Genomic DNA, 25232 nt, shown 5'->3' with positions numbered 1-25232 from the left:
CTTGTCACCTTGTAGGATCATCCCGCAGTGGGCTGCGGTCTCCGAGACCAAAGATGAAATCTACTTTCTGCAAGCTCAACATAAATGTACCTGTGGTGTGTGACGGTCTGAAGAAAGTGCAGATGTTGCACATGTGGGACTGGTTCTTCAGAATATATAGGAAAACGATGAGGTATCTCAACTAATCTGATGAAACGGACGAAATGACTTTCAATTAAAACATAACCTGACACTGACGAGCGCTTCCTCTCGTTATTGATTTAAGCTTTAGTAGTTGAACATCTCAAAAGTGGTTTATTCATTTTAAGAGAATTATTTCTTGCTTTTCAGGAAAGTTAAAAACTAGATTTAAAAGCCCCTCAATAGTTAATAAAATTACACCTCAAAGAGGTTGTGAACTAGTGTTGTTATTGATCTGGTCTGTTGTTGAATTTTCAGCTGGTAATCCAGTTTTAACTATATTTGATGATTATGTTTACGATGAAAACAATAAATATTGATCTTGCATGAGATTACCATGACAACCCAGCAAACATGATGAAATATAGAGTTGGACATGGTAAATAAATGAACATAGAGGCCAACGCCAGTGTCTAACACGAACATGAAAATTTAGAAATGATAATAATTTAGTGTATCACACATAAAACTAATAATTACTTAAGTGTTTGCATCACAATTAACTGAATATTTGACATTTTAAAAAAAGCAATACGTCTCCAATAATCCAGGGTGGTTGATTCACAAAACCTAGTGATTTAATAATACACATTACATATTCTAAACAAGGTAAAATGACAGAAATTTTTCTAATGTGTATTTTTATCAGTGAAATATTTAATATTTAGTATTTGCATAATCATAACACTTAAAATTAGAAATATTAATGAACTCCAATCCAAATTTAGCCTCAAGTTGAAAATGTTAATGCTTTTAAAATAGTTTTGTGATACTGAAGCATCTTTTTTAATTCCACAACCCATATAGTTTGGTCACAGTAATCATAATCCACCATGTTCAGACATTCACATCTATTAGTAATATAGTAAGCTTTCCGACTGTTGCCCTTTCATGTTTCAGTCTCTGCAATTTATTGTCACACCTATTGTCCTGCAGGATCAGACAGGCAGTCAGGGAACTTGACCTGTGCAGGAAGTTGTGTCTAACACACAAGCACCAAAATATTCCATATGGTGTGAAACACTATTCCAGTTCAAGGACCGTACAAAGCTTAAAATATGGCTGGTATTTAAATAACCTTGTTGCCGGCTCGCACATGGCTCCGTTCTTTCTATTAACCACACCGACACAACAACCATTATCAGTTAGGAAACAATGATTTGTTGTATATACTGCAACGGAAAAACAGTCGCAGCATATGAAGCAACATCAGCAAAATATTTTGTTACGGCGAGTCTAAACAGAGCCAACGGTCAACCTTACAGGGCTCATTGGGAGCACACATCTGTCAGATCAGCTGACGCTACAGGATAACCACAGACAAAAGGAATTCCTGGCATCCCTCTGTTGACTGACCTGGAAAAGACAAGACTAATCAAATGTTTGCCCTTCCAGAGGCTCCACAGAGGCCACACAATAACAAGGTGGGAAAGGTTCACCAGGAGCGATTTTGTTAGCCACTTCTTGATACCTACAGCGCCACGATGGAAGGAGATTAGGACGAGATATCACAACGTTGCTCCAGTTCCACCGGGACAATGAGAGAAACACAAACAGCGGCAGAAAGAATACGACTGCTGCTTTCAAGTGTCGAACAACGAGACTCCTGAAAGCTTGGCCACAGCACGATCCGGCCTTTAACACATGCCGACCGCTAGTGAACTTGTTCAACGTGCACGACTCAACAACAACGGCCCGCTATGAAAAGGAATTTCACAAAGCGTGTCTTTTACTGCAGAAGGACAAATAATGTTGGAAACTTCAAATACGGCAAGTCTCCTTGTGTGTCAAAGAGAGGCATTGAGAGTGTGTTATTCAATGCACAAAGATAACTGGGAGAGAGAGAGAGAAAAAAAATGGAGGTCTAAATTTTCTGGCTGTTCCGCCAACCCTTAATGGAAGCACATTATGAAGGTAAACAATTAGAAGTAAACATGCTGACATCCTGGCACGTCTCCTGTGGCCGTGGCTTTTTCACAGTATACAAACGGGGCCAGATTAGGTCCTGAAAAATTTGCAGTGTTTATCCTCCTAACAATATGCCTCATTGTAGGAAAATGTCAAAATCCAGTAAACATGGACACAGTCTCACCCACTGACGAACCTCTTGGATCACGACTGTTTTCAGTAAACACAGTCGGAGCTGTTCTTCATCACTACATCCTATTCTACCTTTCTAATAAAAATTATAGCTACTGACTCTTAATGGATTAAAACCTTTATTCCATTGGCAGCTCAGCAACCAGGTTTAACCAGCGGTGCTTTTTACGGGAAAACTTTTAATTTCGTAAAGCCAGTATTTCTTCGAATGTAAGAAAACACTGATGGCAAGATGAAGTCTCTATTTCACAAAGCTCAAATTTGGGAAAAACCCTCTTCGGTCTCCAGTGTCCTCAGCCTATTCCTAGCGCAGTTCTCCCACCTCGTTCATGTGAAGGCTCGGTCTGCTCCTCCCGCAGTAACCCATCATTGATCCACAATTTCTAAGACCTCCAACATCATGTTAACAATGTGCAGCACCTATAGCTGGCTCACCACTCCCTCAACACAAGCACCAGTTGGATGTTCGCTGTGTACACCTGATGTTTGACTGGCTCAGTCGGGTGTCTGCGGATTACTTCCTGTGTGTTTGTCTCGTTTCTGCTACACAAAACTTTGCAAAATCCTGTAAGACGAAAATGAAACCCAGAATGAAAAACTTTTCCTGGACTTATTTCAAATAAGAAAAAACATATTGTATTACTTTTTCAATGCATTGCTTAAGCTTTTGAAAGAACCAATAAAAACATACCGATAATGCTCCACTTCACTGTATGGTATCAGGCCAGGCAAACAAGTCATGTTTCTCCAACTGCTTATTATAGACTTAGCTTGAGTACAAAGTAGCCCACGAGCCCCGTTTTATTTCACAGCAGGGTCCTTTCAATGCTCATCCGCCAATATTTACCATCATTACTTGCTGTTGTGGTTAGGAAAAGATTGGAAAAACTTTCGGAGAAGTTTGAAAGAATTTTGCTGGTTTGTTGTTTTGGGATTTTAATGAAAAATAAAAGAAGAAGAAGAAAAAAAACTCAAAACATTTGCACAGCCCCACAAGTTGTCAATAAGAAATTCTGACATAAATGAGGAGTGCATGGTGTACCTGAAAGGGATTTGCTTTTAGTTAAATCCAACTTAAAGTCATGCCATTTCACTGAAGTGGCCTGTCCACACACTCCTGTTCTCCATCATCCCCTAAAGATGACACTTTTCTCTGCCTCACAGGAGATGAGATTTTGGAAACATTTCAGAAAGCAGGAGAAAATTGTGGCCCTACCGCAACAGATTTTACTTTGAGCGTTGAAATGTAGAAACAAGAGAAACCAACAGGATGTTGTTGCTCCCCATGATGTGAATGGTTTGTGTACTTTGCTGCAGCAAAGTAGAAATTTTCCCACGCATCACTGAATTAGCCTTAATTGAATTGAGTCCCTCATTCTCACTTCATTTTGACCACCGAGTTCTCAAACCTCCAGAGAGTGTCCACAGATTCACTCTCAAACGTCCCGACTTGTCACCAAGAGGGTTCCCTTAATTCACTTAAACAAAAACCTTGTTTGCAGAGATTCCCTGAAAAGATTTCTAAATTCGCCAACAGTGACCAGCAAACATACGTGTAAATAGCAATACATTCTCCAATCTATACACACACACACACACACACACACACACATGCAGAACGAGTTGTCTGCATTCCTGAGTCTGTGTGTTCGCGTGTCTTCTTGGCGATGGAAGGCAGAAATATTTCAGGAATTTGATGGGAAGGATGAAGGAGGAAGAATACAGGATTCTCATTCACCCCGAGGCCTCACTGGCTTCGCTGATGACTTAACGTACCTCTGGGGTCAAATTAATCACAATCAGAGCTCAAGGCCTGAATGTTATGCACACGCTTTCTCTGATAAACAGAGGCTTATAAGAGGGTGACGAGATCAGACTGGACAGAGGTGTGATCGCAGGAGCAATGAGTTAACAAGTCTGCTGAAACACCACCTGCACACTTTCTGAACATTATGGTTCCCTTTAAGATTTAAATTTGCTCTATAAAATAGGATTAGGGTTAGGGTTAGCCTAACCCTTTATTTTAACCAAAGTTGATAAAAGTTGTCTGAACTTTGTGTTCTATCTTATTTTGGAAACATCAATAACTTTAATTATTGTGAGAAACTATTCCAAGAATTCAATAACATATTCCAAACGTTACAAGCATAGAAACCTCACAGAATATAAAGGCTTTATGAGCTAATGGATTGGTTTTTACAGTGCAAAAATCTTACTGGGACAAACGTCCATTCTGACACATTTAGAAATAAATAAAGCCCAGTTGGTAGTCATTATGACACTGATAGCTTGTCCTTCACACAGGAAAACTGCAACCTCCATTCATCTTTTGACAAGACACTGGGCAAAATGGAGACTGTTCACTGAAAATCTCAAGCGATGGTTCTATCTGACCTGTGACAGTGAGCTGATGCTCCTTCTGGCATTACACAGAGGTAAAACGCTGAAGAGGGTTTTCCAATCCACTCAAACATGAGACCATCTTTTGTGTCTTTGTCTTTGTGTCTACACACTAAGCAACACAGGCAACTCACAAGCCGCCGGAACATCCTTTTTTGATCGTGCAAATAATGGACAAAGCCTTTACAATAAAAACTGTCCCAACCCAATTTCAAAATCCACAAACAAGAGGTTCATCTGCGTCCCTGGTCACAGCTCATCCCGATCCGACGGTGTTAACAGAGCACAATTAAAGGCCACATAATTACAGTAGGCACTTCAACACAGCCAAACCAGTAATGTTCTCTTCCAGGAATTCCAGGGATGGGTGTGACTGCTCACTAAAAGCAGTCATGGATGTGCCTGGTTTACAAAGCAGTCCCTATAATTACCAGGCCTGACAGACTCCGGGTTCTGGGTCAGGGTAAGGGGGTGCACGAGTGGTTGTGTGTCCTCGTACTTTGTGACTTTTGGTCGTGCCGATCGATGATGGCTTTTAATGTACTGCCTGCTTTCGTTAACCACAACAGTCTTTTGAGGACAAGACCGACGTGCTTGTGGAGTGGAACAGTGTCCAACAAGGACAGTTGTGACTTGTTGTCCAATCACAAGAGAGTCAGATCATTTACACCAAAGCATGACTGAGATCAGAATGTCTGACTGACTGCTCAATCATGTAAAAATAGGGCTTAGCATAACCAAGATGTGTGTGGGCAATTCATGTTTATTTTTGATCGGTCCTGCTACGACAACAGTCACTTGACAACTTCATGTTTTGTTGTTATGAGGCCAATTTAATGTCTGATAAATTTGCCTGTGAAGAATAACCTTGGGTAGTTTTGCGAAAATTACAAACTCTGCATGTTGTTCTGCTTCAGAGTTGGCTGATGGGCCCACCATCCCTTTCCTGATTGTCCATTGCCTTTTAAAGTAATCAGCGAGCATCTTGCCTCCGATTTGTCTCCATGTAATACATCTGACACAGCAGAGTAGGCTGAACGGAAGGCCCTCTACACCTGCCGCAGCTCGGCTTCAACAGCACTGCATTGCCACTGCTGTTCAATTCAGTACTTTAAAAATGTCATTACTGTTAAATACATTCACGCTTGAAAATATATAGATCAACATAACTGAGACTCTTCAAGATATTTAAACTGCAATATGCCACATGCAAACAATAGACGCAGATTCAGCTATGCGTTTGTTAAAATAGGACATGTCTTTAATAGAAATAAAAGATGCGCTGTACAAGGTAGTATATGAAATCGGCTGGTTAAATCATGTGACAACACTACCTGTGCCATCTTAAAGAGGGCTATTTCCTCAATGTCAAGATCTGCAGAAGTGCTCAGTTTGTTAATTAAAATTTTCATCAGGGATAAAGAAGTTGATTACATTAGTGATCAGTCATGCTGATGGAGAGCTTTGGATAATCAGCTACGTCTGCCTTTACAATGAGTGAATTACACCGAGTAGTTTAACCAACATTGATCAAGTGGGCCGTGACCGTCTGCTGCTTGTGGATATTCCACATGCTGTTAGAAGTTTCTATTTCAGCGGTTTTAGTCGACATGGCTTGTTTTTGATGACTGAGCAAACAATTTATGACATCTTTTTTTTTTCCTTTTTTTTTTTGGTACCTGTACCTGCAGATTTTTTTATTTTTTGTCATTCCAATTTGGCCTCGCTGTAATTCACTCAAATGACGTAGGATTTCTGATAAAGACCAACACAAGAGAACATAACAGTGTGTCAAAGATGACGAGAAGAAAGAAGAAATAAATGAGGAGAACCCTCCTCATTCTCTCCGTGGAAAAAGTCCTGTCCGTCCACCTGATAAACCTTGTGGATCCCTGACATTTCTCTCAATGACACACAGCCCTTGCTTGATGAGAGGAACCTATGACAAGAGAGCAGCCCCGTGGTGGGATTTGATGACATAGAAGTCTGCTGGTCCAAGGACGCTTCATTTCCCACTCACCCACATTCAGATTTCTACTTCCTGTCCTTAATCAGCCCTGACATGATGACCACTGACAACTGAAGAGGATAGCGCCCCTTATCTATACATCACGACACCTGTCAGTGAGTCTGATATGTAAAGCAGCAAGAAAACCTTCTAACTCACAGTTGAGGAGGGGGCAAAATGAGGGGGACAAAAATGAGCAAGTGCGAGTATTTGAGAAAATCTGGCCAAACTGTGACAGACAGCCAAATCAGATCATCTCCATAACACTCTAAACAACATCTGCATGGTAGTTCTGAAAGAACTCACAGCATATCAACATGTGTTCAACATGGAGATGCATCACAATATCAGGCAGGTGGCTGTAATGTTAAGGCTGATGGGTTTACGTGTTCAGTAAATGCGTGACATTGGTGCTTACTGGCACATTTGTCCTCCTGGTTTCTCATTCACTTCCAGACCAGAGATGCCACTACAAGCAGCCACATGGTCAAGTCTTCTTCATCCATCTCCAGATTAGTGTGTACATCGAGTGAGAGTACGAGTACATCATGGCATGGAGCTAATCATAGCAGAGATTAGACAGACATCAGCGGGAACTTGTAGTCACCGGGCTTCCTTAAGCTTTAAGCACTGGCACGGGGTCACACAAGTCAGACTGTCTGGATCGAGTGACCTCACATGCTGAGTTGGGCTCCTCCGACTTTCATTCCCTCCAGTCAAAAATACCTCTGTTAGCTCACCGCGTTACTTTACATAATGTCTGCTGATGCTTCCTTATGCCAACGTTTTCCATGTATGTATGTGACGCTGCCGTGTATTTGAGGTGCTGCTGTCATGCACTACTGTATGCGTTTGTGAGAGGAGCCTTGCGTTACTTATATAGACCAACCGCTGCACTGCATAAGCCATTTAACTTTAAACACACTTACACAGAAGCACTCTAAACGACTGGGCTTCTGTGCATCCATCACAGCTCACAGCCTCAGCCCATCACCGTATCATCTATTCATTTCCTTACTCACCACTTCCCTTCCTTTAGTCCTTCAGTGTCTTTCTCCATCCATTAAATTTACCCATGTTACCACCTTACAGGCTGTGATGATTGTCCTTTTATTCCATCATTTTTAAATAACGCACTGGCACTTTGGATAATGCATCAGCGATTGAATGCTTACAGCAGACACTTGAGCTTCTTCCTCTCATACAGTCTTTGCAAAAACAGATGGACGGTCTGCAGTGAGGTGGACACACACCACTCAAGAAGAAAATTTGTTTTCTCAAGGTGGCAAGAACAAAGTTACTTTTAGTAGGTACACTTCACACTTCCCCAGAAAATCTAAAGCAGAACTCCTGTGAGGAGAGAGAAAGATGTATTGATTGTACGTAGTGTGTTCATCTTGTAACATGAACCACACCCATTTAAATTTCAGACCAATCATGAGAAAAACAGCTCAGATGAGACAGAACACAAGAAATCCCAAGCAAGGGGTGAAGGCTGAGAGAAAAGTATACTGTCGTTCTTTTCTTTCAGCTCATTATTGTGGAGTCTGCAGACCTTTAGTTTACAGGGGTTCCCCTAAAGTATCACCGGTTTTGCAGGTTTTCTGACGGTGTAAAATAGGTCCTAATGAGAACAAACAAAAAGGTTCAATGAAAATTAAAGGTTTTGCAGCCTTTTTTATGATGATTGCAAGAATTCCCTTCTACTTCCATGCAAAGTCTAAGGTAGTTCATTCTGGTCTGTTATATTAGCACAACACTCCCTGCACAAGGCTCTCTGGTCAGTTTTTGAGCAGATATTAAAATATCAACACCATGGGAGCTTTGAGAAACCCTGAGGAGCACTGGATTCGCACTGATCTTTATAAATGCATTGTTTTTTTGTGGGAAGACATATTGAAAGGTCAAAGGTTTATTTATATTCCTCAAACTGTCTGATAGCTTCCAATGAGGATGTTTATTCAAAGTCTGTTTATCAAAGTGAATCATGGCTGAATCACGGTTTATTTGGAAAAAAACCAAACCTGGCAATCTTGTTGATTACAACATGGAAAGTCATCCGTATTATTATATGGACAACAGTATGGATGTTATCCAGTGAAGCTATTTTCATGGCATCGCTTTCTGAGTATAAATAAAACCATAACTTCATACCCACGGGAAACAGCACAACAGAGCTGTATGTACTAAGAAGGTTGGAAAAACACCTACTGGGCCTTACGAGGGAAAACAAAACTGCTTATATTTACCTGTCATACAGCATGAAGCTATATTTAATTCCAATTCCAAGTCACAAAAGTTCCCACAGGTCAAACAAAGAATTCTAAAATCGAGGATCTTGTTCAGATTTTTAACACTCGTCAAAGACTTTTGAAGCTTTTGAACTCAAAAATAATCTTAAATTCCGAGATGCAAAGGACAACTGGAATGCACGATTAAATCTCTAACGGCACAAAAATTGCACAACTTTGATTTTATTTTCACTATTGTGGAAAAAATTAACAAATCTAATTACAAAAACTCTTATTGGTTGTCCTGGGTATTAAACCGAAGGAGTGTCAGTTTTTTATCAATGTTACGGAAGCAAGTCTGATGTGCAGACAGAGATTCTGCTGAATTTGTGGCAATGTAATGATGTTTCTCAGCTTTGAGATCTAATGATGAAGTAATGAGCGCAGATGTCTTAACCAGATTTTAATTGTATTTTAATGGTGCTGGGACAAAGTGTTAATAAGCAGAACATTGTGGAGGCAAGTGGGTGTTGAGATACACGTCTGCTTCTAGAAAGATTGCGACAAGTTCATGATATCCAAGTACCCAAAAAAATAAATAACACCTCAACCATGTCCAGGCTATTCACACTGCTTGAGATCGAGTCCAGCGGGGATTTGGTGACTGTGGCAAACCCTCCGTCAAATCCCCGGCAAGGCGGAAATGAAGAAAAGTTGAGATGGAGAAAATGTGTGTTTAAAAACAGCCTCACATTTAGCACTACAGAAGCACAGGGCAAATAAACACTGGATCCACCACATCCAACAGCGACCAAAAAACAGGAGGGGGAGGAGGGAGAGGAGGCGGCAGGGGTGACGCTGGGACTTAGTCCACAACACACTCTTTTTCTCTCTCTCTCTCTCTCCGCTGGTCTCTCTTTAGCTCCCTTTCACGCGAGCGGAAGCGTGTTTTCCTGCTAGACGGCTGATAGCGTGTTTCCGACGTGTCAGCTTTGCACTGTGTCACCATGCTACAGACACACAATCGGCATCAGCAATTTAAACTCTGCCAGACAAAGAGAGAAAATCACAGTATGGTTTTTTTTCTCTATCAGAAGAACAGAATTAACATGGAGAAACTGAGAGGCAGAGTGGGAGAAGCAAGACGACATGACATGCAGAAAGGTTTTTCAGTTTTATGTACTCAGAGGCTCTGATACTACTGAATAATTACTGCACACCAGGTGGCCACCACTGATAATAAAACGACTAAAGATTAAAATTTATTATTATTTGGTCTTTTGTCTGACAGTGAAGTCCTGCATCTTTCTTTATTTTCAATATCCATCACCCTGCCACCATGCCACCATTACATATAATTCAAAATCAAGCATGAAGATATTCAAAAATACAAAATTAAACAACAGCACTGAGATCTGCCTTTTAATTTCAGTCATTCTCAATACTTCCAACACCAACACACGGTACAACCTAAACAAATCGAAGAAAGAAGCTCTTCAAAGAAAATAAGATTGCGTAATCTCTTCAACCTGTAGGTGGCAGTGCTGTGATCTACACGCAACTATTTCAACAAGAGAAGAGGAGAGACTGGAAATTAGGTGCAAGGTGCAAGCAACCAACCAATGGATGAAATGGGAAACTGTGGAAATAAAGCAAAATAATACTGCTGATCAGTTTTCTAAAAAAAATTGTGCATTAGTGGAACACCCATCACTGCAGATTTCCTTCATACACTCATTCTCGTTTAACATTATTCCCACACTTGCCTTCAACTTCTGCTTGGTAGTTGCCGGTCATGATCATGAGCATGTACTTTTGGTGCTCCAATACAAAGATACCAAAATAACCGCAGTGATTTAATTTGTCAGGCATTTCATCATTAGAACGTAAACTGGACTTCAATCACTAACGTGATTATTCCAGTGATTTCCGATAAAACTCAGCAAGAAAGACATGAATGACACAAATAAATTAGCTTTGCAGGTCTCGATGAAAAGTGAACACAGAGCCAATGTGGCTTTATAATAAATTGAATTATGAACAATTTGATTATCATTGAAAAGTAGACTTCCTTCACGCAAACGTTTTCACTCTGGTTTCATAGAGAGAATCTTCTCATTCCGAGTCGAGGTAGTGGGTTTTCCTGTGGAGATTGCACAGTCTCTCTATGCTTGACTGGGACATTTTCTCTGAGTGCTCTGGTTTCCTCACACAGTCCAAAAATGTGTTTTAGATCAATTGCTGACATTAAATTTCTCCTTGAAGTGAATGAGTATGTGATCAATTAAATATTGACCTTTCTTCCTTGAAGGTTTTACATTTATCATTGTTTATGAGATGCACTTCAGCTACAAGTCTATTCAAATAATACATTTTCCATGTGAATAATGTGACGTTTACTAATTTGATAAAATGACAACACAAAGCAGAGATCAGCACAGCAGAAAGACATTTCAACACTCAATGTGTGAAATTATGACCGGAGCACTTGGTGTGCTTCTCACCCCGAGAAGCCTCTTTCTCAGAGAACGAGCAGGGGCAGCTGCATGCCTCCACCACTAGAAGTCGCCAACGTGAGACCTAACGCCCCCCCCCAAAAAAAATAAATAAATAAATAAAATAAAATAAGCAGACAGGAGCATTAATTCAGAACACTGCTTACATACTTGAGTCTTACCTTGGTATAAACTAAAATGAGTGCAAATCATCCACATACATACGCATTGCTTTGTATGCTGCTAATATTGCACAAAGGACATGGTGTCATCAGGATAGCATACCAGCTTAACAGTTGTAAACACAAAATGCACATACAGTGACATGTCAGGTGTGGTAAATTAAGCACGGAGCAGGGTGAACAACAGCCCTGATGACAATCCTTCTGGTTTAATGTGTAATCCCCCTCAGCCCAGGGTGAACAAAAGACAAAAATTCCTTCCAGTAAATCCCAGAAGACCTACTTTGTACTTTAATGATGTGCTTTCATCTCCTCAGACCATACAAAGCACCGGAAAAACATCCCCCATGCTGCTCAATGTGTGACTGTGTGTGTGTGTGTGTGTGTGTGTGTGTGTGTGTGTGTGTCAGGGAGAGAGAGTGCGAGAAGCGTGTTTGCTTCCCAGCATGCTCGGACATGGCTCCTCTTAGGAAGAAGCCTTTGAGTTATGAACAAGACAAAAACACTCAAACCAGATTCCCAAAAACAAATGAGCAAAGTAAACATGGGAGAATGTAACCCCCCCACCGCTCCGACACCACCAACACAAGCAAACTTTCCCAGAGTTCCACAATGCAGGCTTTGAACCATCTTTCCCTTGCAACAGTTTTATGAATGAACTGAGACTTAAGGCATCCCTCCCTTCAAACTGAAACGCAATGTAAACAGTTAGATTTCCTTCCTTAAGTCATCTATCTATTTGGCTAATGGCTGAGTCCGGAAATAAAAAAGCTTTTGAATTTAAAGTCAGCTGCTCTTGCCAGCACAGGAAAAGACCTGTGAGCAAACTTTAACAATGGGTCCCAGATACGATTACTGAAGCTTGATACAGGGCGTGATCACCAGAGAGAATCGTCACAGCGATTCCTCAGGGATTGTTGTGTTTTGCTGCCAATGATACACGATCATGTAAACAGCAGTCGGTTGAAAATGATGACCATGTGAGAAATATCAGCGCGTTTAAATGCATTTGCCCCCACTGATAACTAGATGGGAATTTACAGTTAAACATCTTTGGATTCCACCAGTTAGCACTATTTTACTGGTCTAGCGCTCTCAAGATGAAATTGGACTGTATGTGGCCCCTGAATTAAAATGTGCTTGATCGCCCTGTCTTACTCTGTACAATTGTCATGCTTTGAAAAACCAAAACACTTTAACTGAAAAATTTAGCTCAAAAGTTAGAGTGTAAAGTAGGTGTCTACACAGTCACACTGTCATTTCATCGGCGGTGCAATGAGAGAAAAAGATCATGATTGTGACCTAGTCAGTACCACAAGGAGCTAAAAGGTAAACAAAAGCAGAAAAATGACACTCCCAGTTGTTCTCAGTTAGGAGAATCTTATGGTACAGAAATACATTAGTAGACTAAGTTCTGTCAGTATTAGGCCTGTCATAAAAAAAAATTTGCTGGGTGATAAATCTTCTACAAATTATTGCCGGTAAATGATAGGAGTGCAACGGTACACAAAAGCCACGGTACGGTACATACCTCGGTGTAAGGGTCACGGTTCGGTACGTTTTTCAGTAAAGTGGGGAAAAAGTAACAAAAGCTCACAAATGTACCAGAACATCTTTCCCAAGCTTTCCCAAGCGACAGATTTACACGAGACTGGCAGGTCTTCCAACTCCACACGCTGCATCTCTCATTCCGCTTGTACTTTCTTCTTCGTTTGTTCATGTTTGGACCTGCTAGTTCTTCTTCTTCTTCTGTGGTAATGGTGGTCACCGGCAGCTTTTAGGCTCATTACCACCACCTAAAGTTGGAATTAGGACTCGCTTTTTGTTTTTTTTTACTCACTCGTGTATTTGTCGTGTGATTGTGTGTACCGACCCGTGACCGAATACAATACCGTTACACTCCTAGTAAATGATATTATTTCCATTATTTTGAGACCATTTTTAATTGATGTAATGACAATAAATGGCATAATAATGTGAGTACACCTTGTCAAAAGCAATAAACGTTAATTTCTTAAGAGTACTTAACATTGCTTTGATTATATTTACCTTGCCGACTAAACGCCTGTTAGCGTCGACTGTCGGGCTGAAGGCTCTGCTGCTGGCACCCCCTCCCCAAGTAGTGAAAAGTGGACAGGGCGGTAATGTTTTAGGTGTGCCTGCATGTTGATCGTGTTCCCCTCCTTCACCGCCACTACCTTGGAGCAAATGTGACATATTGGCTGGTCTGTATTAATAGGATCACACTGTTCATTTCGTTTGAAACTGAAATATTCCCACACTGGGGCTGTGGCGTTCGGCTTAGAAACCATCTCCTTTGTACCTTCATCCATATTTGCTCCCATTGCTGCTCACGGCGCTCAATAGCAGCGCTGTGTGCACGTATAAGCTAGCATACCAGCCAGCAGCCCCCCCGGTTCTCAGATTGGGACAAAGATGAGTGACAGGAGCGCTCACTCTGTTGAATCCACTACAGGACCAGTGCGCCCAGGTGTTAACACAACCATACAGACAGAGTGAACCCTCTTCTCATTGTAGAGAGATGGGAGGAAAACAAATACACAAGCAAGTCAATTTATCGAGACCGGCAAACTTACCAATTTGTTTTTTATTATCGTGCGATTAATTGATTTGATTATCGTGATAGGCCTAGTCTTTATTCAACTAGACGGTCAGCTGCAAGTATTCAGAAGCTGAAATGATTTCAGGCAAAAAGGAATATTCCAATGCTTACAATTTAGATATTTTTCATCTTACACTTACGGTAGCAGAATTTAGACAAATTAATTGACTGTAGAAACATTAAAGGGCATTATCAGTAATAACATGATGTGAAGCAGCTCCAGAAGCAAAAGTAAAACCAGCCTATCCAACAATTACACTTTTGTTTAACTAAATGTTTTCCTAATACTAAAATGTGATCACTATTTGTTTGTGGTAGCCTTCAGCTTATAACTGCCTTTAAAAATGCATTTAAACTTTCTTGTTGCATAATGAAATTGCCTCAAACAGCACAACAAATAAACCCTCTAAAATGAATATTAGATGGGTTATTTTCTAAAGTCTATGATTTCCCACCAACGTGCAAACCAATAACAGCTTCAAGAACCTATATCTTTGTGACTGGTGATGCATTTGCAGGTTAAAAATTAGCCCCCTGAGCCGTTGCAGTGTTGACACAGAGCTGCATTGCACTGTGTTGACTGGCTCTGATGTGCAGGTAAGGAGCAGCCGGGGGGAATGGGTGCTGTTGTTTGGTCAGCCAGCTCCTCCGCTCCAGCTATCGTCGGCCTTCCCTTTAATGAAGCCCGGCTTTACTACTGCCAGACTCCTCCAATAAACTGCCTAATAAATAGCACAACAATGCTAGTCTCTGCAGCAAGAGCAGCGGCGCTCGTGTTGTCTAAGAATCAATCCTGTGTTAAGGCAGCGGCGGCGGCAGCTAAAGGCCCATTTGCCCTGGCAGACACACTCCCTCTGGAGCACCGTGAGACTGCTTATGCATCTACACAGGGTCATTCTCCACCTCCCCTATATTTAGTCTACTTCCAGTCACTTCACAAAACATGTCAGCCTCTCTGAGAGGAAGATGCCAACTGAACGCCAGCACACAGCTCATGCCTAAAACAGTCTCATCTGCCCTGTTTGTCAGGTTCTGAGATATTGCTCGGGGGTTGAAGGTAGACTGTAACCAGCAGGTTGAGGGGCAGCAGGGGTGTGTGTGGGGCTATAACATCACACAGCTGCACACTGAAGGCATGTGGCGCCAGCACAGCAGCTAATATTGGGTTTTACCTCCAACACTTGCTGCCTTCACGCCTCTTCAAAGGTACTAAAAAAATACTATTCCAATCTATATCCTGTAGAAAAAGAAAAGAAAAATGACTATCAGGACAAACTGTTCCTTAACTTATCTATCAGTGTGGTATGTGCAAAGAGCAGGCTGGTACATTTTCTCACAATTTATTAAGATTTCTTTTTTATTCCAACTCTGTTTGCGTCACCCATGCTAAGATCAACAAAGGCATTTTTTCCCCATGTGTGCAATCTCCAGACTGGAGCTCTCATTCCTGGGTTTTTCCTTCCCGTGGTTGACTTGTGTCATCTTTTGGACCGCTCAGTTGAACGTCGATGAATCTAAAATGAATTAGGAGGGAAAAGCTGTGATGAACTGTTGACCTGTCCAGGGTATACTCTGACTTTTGCTCACAGTGAGCTGCGATCAACTCCAGAAAATTGTGATCTAAGTTCAATAAAGCGGGAAAGAAGATCAGTTGACTGAATGCCTCAAACCGACATTAACATGTGATCCCACTGGCTGCTTGTACAAATTCAACACATAGACAACTTGCTTGGTCTATTGTGTAGGAGGTGGGACAATTTATGACCTTCCTACAAGACACAACATCAGATTGAGCGTACGGTTCACCTCAGCCAGTGAATGGAAAAAAAAAAGTAAACCAGCTGAAATATGTTTTCCTTTGTTAATTTGTAACAAACAGATAGATGTGTGGTCTCCGGAGTTTATTGCGTGCTGTCCGTTTCTTGCACACAAGACAAACGATAAACCACCCGACACCCTCTCCATCATCCCACACCTTCTTCTTAAGCACATTCCTCCAAATGATTTCTTTCCCAGCATGCCCACACTCTGTCACTCCAGGCCTGTCAGACATATTTGCATCTCAGTAATTTGCCTGTGTGCAGGCAGGTGTGCTTAAATGAGACGACAGTGGTGATGATGATGTTGATGATGATGATAACTGTGTGTGTGTGTGTGTGTGTGTGTGTGTGTGTGTGTGCAGATGTCCATGCCGTTGATGCAAGTCCTGCAACACTTGCATGTCACAAGACTGAAAACATCAACATGCTGAGTCTGCAGCAAGGCGCCAGTCACCAGGGAAACAATTCAGCCAGACACATGCACGCACACATGCACGCTAGCTCTGCCAAAACACACAGTCTGAAAACAAGTCATCGAAATCGCTGCAGCTGTAAACACAAAATTACAGGCAGCATTCGCACTCCGCTTACATGGAGCGGTTTAATTAAGCTCCTGAGTATTACCTCCTTTAATTTGGTTCGTCCGACCAGGAGAGAACAACTAGCTTGAATGCCACAATACACCTGAAAGTGTTTTTTTCTGTTTGTTTTTTTTTTTTTGGGGGGGAAGGAAAGCTGCATTATGACACAAAGCCACCTAAAACCCTGTTTTTTTTTCAGCTACAAGTCCACAGATTCCACAGATGCCGACATCTGATCACACTCACAAACCCTTCGCCTGAACAAACACCTGAGGTGTAATAAAGCCATGATCTGTCGACCGGTCAATCATTTATAACAACACCCCCCGCCTTCCCAGCACCACTTCTTGCACATGGTGGAAACACAACAGTTCAGGCAGTTAAAGTGACAGGTAGCAGGTCACAGCTGCATGTTCCTTCATCACACTCTCAAATTCACATCTCCACAAATCAGGCCAAAGGCGCGGCTGTCTGCTCCGTCGATTTGCAATTCAAATTCCCGATGAGCCATCGTGTGTGACAGGCGGCTTACCTTTCTGGCAGTGATTGGAATTCCAGCAGCGGTAGTTGTAGTTGTCGCCGAAAATGGTCTTCCTGCACTGGGGGCTGTTCTCCATGATGCCGGGGCAGACGTCGCTGCACTCCTTGGACTGCTTGTTCCCGGCGATGTAGTTGTTGAACTCGGCGTCCATGATGAGCGACCAGTCGATGGAGTCCAGGTAGCAGAGCTCGGGGTTCTTCTCGATCCGGATGGCGCCGCGTGTGATGTTCTTCAGGTTGTACAGCCCGATGTCCTTCAGGCTGGTCATCTCGAAGATCACCAGCGCGTAGTTGTAGAAGAGGTTGCGGCCGCGGATGACGGCGAGGTTGGGGAACAGCGTGCTGAGGCTGTCCAGGCCGGACACTCGGAACAGCAGCAGATAGTCGGTGATCATGGTCAGCTTGGGGAAGCTGAGGGAGCGGAAGACTTCCTGGTTGCTGTTGTTGTTGTTTTTGTCGCCAATGAGAAGAATCTGCAAGTAGCCCTCCACCACGGTGCAGTTCTCCAGACGCCGGAATTCACCAATGTCGTTCCCAATGTCGATGCCGGGAGTACAAACTGTGTGAGGGCGAGACGAGAAGGCAGTGGTCACTATTCAACAGATTCAAGCTCAACACCTCAATTAAGTCATTACTTTGTTCATTTAATCAACAAACAACAAAATCAATGTGATTTATAAATATGCATCTGTCATCACTTTACGACATTCAACATCTTTGACTTTGTTTTGGAGTACTTGTTAATAAAATCTGTGTTTTTGTTTAGTGAACCTCCCATTTTACTTTCACATGGTGTAAACAGCAAATTCACCTAAACAGCATGTCAGAAAAAGCAATAACACTGTCCATAAGCATGTAAACAAACAGGTGCATCTCAAAAAAATGAATACAACGGGATATTTTAAGTTTCAACTGTTAGATTTATAACATATAAATGAAAATACTTCCAGTTCTTTTTAGTTTTCATTTTTACAATTTTAGCTCATAAGTCAAATGCAAATATTTCTTCTTGCAGACCTGCAGCCACAGCACAAAGTAATTAACATTTCTGCTATATACATCTTCTCATATGTGCTAAGTTGATTATTATTATTACAACCTAAAATATTCCCTTTTAATTGTTGTTTATTACGAAATTGCACATCAATACACAAAAAATAAGAGAATTATACATTTGGGATGAATGAAGGTCAGTATTACAACATGTGTGTATGTATTTATATACATACACACACACACACATATATATATATATATATATATATATATATATATATATATATATATATATATATATATATATATATATATATATATATATATATATATATATATATATATAAATACACACACACACCAATTTGTTGATGTAATATTATACTGCCACATATAAAAACAAGACTTCTGTGGCATACGTAAGTCACATGGTTCCAACAGCAGTTTCCACAGTGTCTGAGCTGAAAGAACAGAAAGCTCCTCTGCTTACAGTTTCTATTGTGCTCTGGTGTCACTTAACAATGCGAGCAGCTCTGTGAGCAGCGTGTCTGCCTGTGCTGCATTCAGGTGCAGCAGGGCGGAGACCACACATTTGGGACGCAAGCCAACTGTAACTAAGTTTGTGAAACGGTGAAAAATAATACTATGGTCGGAACCTTGTGGGGTTTCAGTTCTGGGAAAATTAATCATTCAATGTAAAAAGCTTGATTTAAAGTAACTTTCAATGTGTCTGTCAATTAAAGTCACAAAATCAAATACTTTTATACCTTTAGAAAATAACTACACGACAGCTGATTCATCAAATCCAGGTATCTGAAGAATATAGTGTTAATACTTGAAAATCTTGTAATGATATTGCGTGGCTTTGTTTTCCAATATTTATTGCACTCTTCATGAAAGATAAGATTTTCTTCATTGCTCAGTCTCACAAAATCAAAGCTTCTAAATGGTGTTCACAAAGTATTTGCATATTTCACCCTTTGTTGGCATATACATATACAATGTAAAAAAACATTAAATAACATTCGTCTGTCCTGAAATAGTGATACCTATAAAAGAGGTTTGTTCAATATTGACAGTACACTTGAGCTGTGCCGCTGTTGACCGAACATGTTTGCCTTTCCAGTCTCATTTTCAATGGCAACTTAACGCAGTGTGACAAAGTAAATACTCCAGTCAGGTTTGATTCAAGCTTAGGTTAACAGGACTATAAACTTTTGATTGCCTTGTCTTTAGGTACTTGATCTTCACATGTCCGTCTAGTGCAACCTGTTTTCTTTCACCATGTGCTTGTTTTTACCTCCAGCTTTATCAAAGGCTGTATATATACAGTATATAACTGTAAATCTATGAAAGAGTGTGTCAGTAAACTGAATGCAGTGAGCATGATGATACGACCTGCCAAATGAAAAGACAAAATTAATGATAGAGGAGTTTCACAAGCACTATGGCACCATTACTCTTCTTCAAGCGAGAGTGTACGGCTATAGAGGTTGGACTGCGAGGCTCCTGATATTTAGACATTACCATCATAGGTTTTAGTCCTCCACCACTGCTAAAATATCAGCTGAGAAACACCAATGTTTATAAGTCTGGTGAATTTATGTGGTCAGGAATTCAGAAAGTAAGGAGTTGGACAATTCCCACCAACAAAAATCTGCACATAAAAAAGGCAACGGTGATCGCATCTTGTTGCCATGAGATATATCATGTAATGAGATGAGACAAAACATTCTGACATTTCAAACTTGCTGACTTTCAATGCACAGTGAATTGAAACATTTTCTCAGTTCAGTCAATTGTTTTATATATTCATATTGTGCATGTTCATTTCACAATAAGATTGCCACTTGGGCTGTACTGTGCCACCCTAATTTGAGAAATATGATGCTAAAATGTGAGAGCCACTGGCGTAAATCCAGTTGGGTTTATCCTCTGGAGACACTGAATATCGCCAAAACCCATCAAATGGCTTAAACAGCTCTAGTCCAAACCACAAACGGTCCAAAAACACACGTGACAAAGTGAAGGTAAACACTGTGATCGTGATATTGTAATTGATAAAGATGTTTATCAGCTTTTCGTGATCAGGTCAGGAACGTCTAATGGCAGCCCTGTTAACACAACAACGTTTTGGAAATGACGTCCGTTTACACTATGATGGTGGAAACTAGGCCTGGGCGACAAATCGATTTTATCGATTAATTTGAGGTGTTTGTTGCAGAAGATTTAAAAAAAATAATAAATTCGATTTTGTACTCCGCCGTGCTCTTTTTGTCCCACGGGAGCTTCTGTTGCTTTCCCCTGGCCCCTACCCCGTGTTTCCGTCAAGCGCACGCAGCATGGCTAACGAGAGCGATGGGTTTCATTAAAAGAAAGGAGTAGTATTTGAAACTGGTTTGGGTTTGCGGCGACAGACGTGCAACAAGTGAATGCACGCTGCAAAGTTTGCCTGAAGCCCGTTGCAAGTAAAGGCAGCAGCACCACGGACTTATTTCAGCATCTTAAACAGGCATCCAGCCGAGTGGGGGGATTGCCACTCTTAGCGAGGAGAACAAGACCACTATAGCTGACCAACTCCAACTAAAAACCAACTTACTGCGACGGAATCATTGACCCACGGCACCATGTATAAGAAAGAGGCACGATATATAGATTCAGTCATAAGAGAATTCCTTGTTAATGTTTTTGATAATGGTGCAGCTTTCAATGTGAATGTAACTACCAAGTGTATTTGTGAAAAGAAAAGTACAGTTGGCACTTTAATTCCAATATGGGTTAGTTTAGTTAAGTATTTGTTAAATAAAGGCAAAACTTATTTTGAATTCTCCCTGTCCTCTGTACTTCTTGTTTTGTAAAAAAAAAAACTGAAAAAAAAGTTATTCAAAACTTTTTGTGAAAAAATCTGAGATTTTCTTTTTTGTCCAAATCGCCCAGGCCTAGTGGAAACACTGAAAATGATGTAGCTTTCATAATGGACCACTAGTGGTTTCACTATTGTTCATTTTAGTGATGAACTACACACATGTGCAGAGAACAAGTTACTCTTAAGATTTGAATGTTGAGTACATAGACCGGACATACGACCCAAACTGAAATTCTGAGTGACTCAACCACAAAACTACCTGGTCCCAGGAGATGATGGATTGGGAGTCATGCCACACTGAAGCAGTGGTTCTTGTAATTCTCCATCTACTCACACGTGCAAAAAAACTATTCACAATGGCCGTAGTGAACATGCGCAGGAACGGCATACCCACAAAGTTGCATTTCCCCCCATTTCCATGAACACAGGAGTATTTTTTCAAGAAGCTGCACCTTGGAAGCCATTTTCAGAAGTTGCACTTTCGGCAGCTCCACAACCCCAACATCCAAAATGCGACGAAAGTTTTCCAGTTTCATTTTAGAACGTTGTAGAAATTGGGGCCTCGTTCAAAGCGGTGGACAGACCATCAGAGAGAGCACGCCCTCATTCTGGTCTGGGCTGCTAATGTGGATGAAAACACCGACTGTAACTGGAGTGCGTTGCCCCCCCCCCCCCCCCCCCCCCCCCCCCCACCCCACCAGAGGAGTCCACCTGTGCTCGTCACTGCACAGACGACGTAGCGTCTGGTCTTACGATCAAAGGACAGACAACAGGACACAGCTGTGTTCCCCTTTGAAGTGAACAAATTGCAAAAACGTGTTTTTATGTACTTTTATGTTCACTGTAAAATAGACTCGATGCGTTTGTATTGCTTTTGACCCGCTGTGAAGTTACCTCTGTCATTCAGTGAGACGGTACGCAAACTCAACTCAGACGGACCCTTGTTGAAGCACAACTACTATAACACAGCAGGGTGGTTTTTTTTGTTTTGTTTCTTTAACAAAAAAAAACAAAAACAAAAAAACAAAGCCATTCTGCTAAATGTTGTGCAGCCAACTAACCCACATGAGGAGAAGTTTGGCAAAGCCTGACAGTGATAATCGGTGATGATAGGTGGGTTGTTTGCCTTTCCAACTTTTCCTCCCACCTGGCTGAGGTGCTCTAAACAATACTTAGCCCGAAGCCCCAGCAGCACCCACAGAAACATGGAGGCCATTATCGCACATCACTGTGAGGAGGAGTCAGACTTCAAAAGCTGGAGGGGGAGTGAGTCATGGAAAACTCACACCGACCAGCTAACAGGTTGTCACACTACTACTTTAATGCTGGTCTATAAAATTTGACTGTATAAATGCAACGCTGGGAGGGAACAAGGCAGCACTTCCTGCAGAAAATACACTTTACATCCTGTTTTCCAGTTTAGGATGGGAGCTGCTGCATATTTATTGTTTTTCAATTCTCCTTGTATATGTTACCATGAAGACTTATTTTGCACTACTATGCTTAAAATGTTTTCTGAGGGCCTTTCATAACTTCTGTCTTATTTACCGCAACGTCTGCACTGCAGTTCAGACCAGGATTAATAATGTTCCTATCTTAAAAACATGCAGTTAAGTTGCAGTCCTGCAACTCTATACCTCTTGCATGAAGAGCAGCTCTGAGGGGGATACGCTCACTACATGACTCCACTATAATGCAAACTACAGGCGAGTGATAAAACAAACAGTCCAGCAGCAACGTTGCTCCAGCAGTCCATTTGTAAAATGTGGATATCCCAGCTAATTCTCAGGAATTTTGCCTCCACGTTTCCAATTGGGGATTTTTTTTTCTTCTGTGGATATTCTAGCCTAGGAAATGGTTTGTACATTAACAGTCTTTGATTTAAGTAATAAGACTAGGTGCAATAAAGAGCACTGACTTTCACTAGAGCATCCAGTCTGCCCTCAGTCCAGATCTGAAGATTTAGAAGTTTGCTGGTGCTTCAGTTTTGGCTTTTTAAATTTTCCCATCTATCAAGTTGTATTTGTGTATCATTCAATCCTTAGTTTATTCTTCTTTTAGTCGACAGAATACAGACTGACCACACAATGGTACAGTGGTTCTCTTGCCTCACTCTGAGAATTTCCCGAGGTTGAGTCCAATTGGGAGCTGTTCTATGAGGAGTTTACATGTCGTCTACTTGCTTGGTTTACACCCACAACCCACAACAGTGTAGTTGAGGTCAACTGCTGACTGTAATTGCAGATAGGTGGGATTGCCAGTATATGTGGTTGCCTGTAGACCTGTGCAGACACTTACTGTCAACAGGAAGGGCTCAAGGCCACAGTGATGCTGCATTCAATTAAGCAATGTCGAAGATGGATAGATAAAATATGTGCAGCCAGTCTGAGAATACCTGGTTAACTAACTGACTTCAGTAGAGAAGCCCACAACTGTCTTCTTTATATCAGTTTGGTAATTATGCAGATTATCAACTAATGTTTTGAACTGAATTGATTTCAGATTTCTACATAAATGTCAGATATTTGACATGTGCTCAAAGATCTATAAGAGAGAAGCTCATGCAAATCAAGCTTTGCAGCAGGTAAATTCAGAAAATGCACTGATTGTATTGGCAGTCAGTACTTCACAAACACTTTTTTTTTTGGTAGTACTATTAATAGCTTCCAAAAACCCAACCATGTAAATGATTAACATGTTTGAATCACATCAAAGGGAACTGAAAAGTTATTAGCAGGTTTATCTGAAGGCAGCCAGGGCAGGTTTTCCTCATGTGACAGCATTGACACCTGCTATCAAAGAGACTGGGATCAACCCGTGTTTACAACCCTTTGCTGAGCGAAGCACTCAGGATGCTTTCATTCAAATGATTTATGATAGCCCGTAGGCAGTGTTGCAACAACATTTCAGGTTCACTTCAGTCGCTGCCGCTTGCAAAAAACACATATTTTCACCAATCAACCAAACCTAGACGATAAGAAAGTGAGACACCTTAGCTTAAATTTGAGCTTAAACATTTCTCAAAGAAAATAGCTACGAGTTGGGAACTTTCCAGCACAAACACATGAATGACAATTTAAGAACATGAAGCACCAAATGAGTCATCCGAAGTTGAGGCAACTTTAAATTTCTGTCGATTTTCACCCATAAATCAGTAGGATAACTTGATGAAACAAGTTCCACAAAACTGACAGTCAACTTGACATATAATGTCATCACACACGACCAGAATGGAGAAGTGCCAACAACAGAAAACCACACACACAAAAAAAAGTGCTCCCCACTAATTTGCACCACATTATTCTGCACTCAAAGCAACGACGTTGAAAAACACAAGCTGAAGTTTTCTCCGGACACACACTTTTCCACTGCGGCTCACCGGAAAATAGTCTCAATGGCCAAGATCCTACAACTACTACAACTGAAGCTACGTTGCGTTTGTAGAGGGCGTAGCTTCCACGCAAATTTGTAGTCGCATTATTGGAGTTAGAGCACAGTAAGAGGATTTTTGGAGGATCAGCTCCAAGATAATCATGCAAACAGAAGACTTGAAACAATTGTTGTGAGTTCCTTATCTGGTTAAAGTATTCCCTCCATTAAATTATCTTGTAATATATTTCATCTTTATAACAGTCAAATCTCTTCTGCTCCAGCAGACAGGACAAAACCCTTCAAATAATGTTCTAAAGTTTTCAGATAACTTTCATACACCATTAATGAAACTCACCTGACAACTTAAACACTCACATTCTCCATGTTTTAGATCATATTAAGTCATATTTTTGCAATTCTGTATTCTCATGATAAATGATAGTTTAGACAAAAAGCGATGTCTATAAAAAGCAAAGGAACCATCAGACCTGTTGAATACCAGACTTTGTACTGAAGCTCATAATAATTTGTCTTTCTTACATTAACATTTAATACTTTTGACATTTCATTTAGTCCATTTTATCGTGATTACTTCTCAAACTCCAAACAGAATTGATCACGCTGAGAAAAAAAAAATCTTATTTTTTTATTTAAGTTAATCACAAATGACACTAACTCGTCATGCAAAGTGATTTCATGACTCAAACAAGACAATATTATCGGTAAAACTGCTTTTTGGAAAGCGCTGAACATTTTTCAGAATAAAATTAAAGTTCTTCAAGGCACACACTAAACAGAGTACAGTGAAGAAGGTCTCCCCTGCATGGTGCAAGAGAAT

The 25232-nt window shown here is 40.9% G+C and overlaps 1 protein-coding gene across 1 annotated transcript in view; it reads right to left on the bottom strand.

Annotated features, from left to right (window-relative positions):
- The window catches only part of LOC115395311 (insulin-like growth factor 1 receptor), a 57432-nt gene that overhangs the window by 28525 nt on the left and 3675 nt on the right, over positions 1-25232 (bottom strand). The window contains 1 exon segment of the mRNA XM_030100827.1: positions 17153-17719. Within this exon segment, the coding sequence (XP_029956687.1) occupies positions 17153-17719 (567 nt within the window).

The sequence above is a fragment of the Salarias fasciatus genome, chromosome 1, assembly GCF_902148845.1.
Source record: "Salarias fasciatus chromosome 1, fSalaFa1.1, whole genome shotgun sequence".
Taxonomy (NCBI): Eukaryota; Metazoa; Chordata; class Actinopteri; order Blenniiformes; family Blenniidae; genus Salarias; species Salarias fasciatus.
Note: the sequence above shows the minus strand (reverse complement) of the source record. Positions and strands in the feature narration are given on the sequence as shown.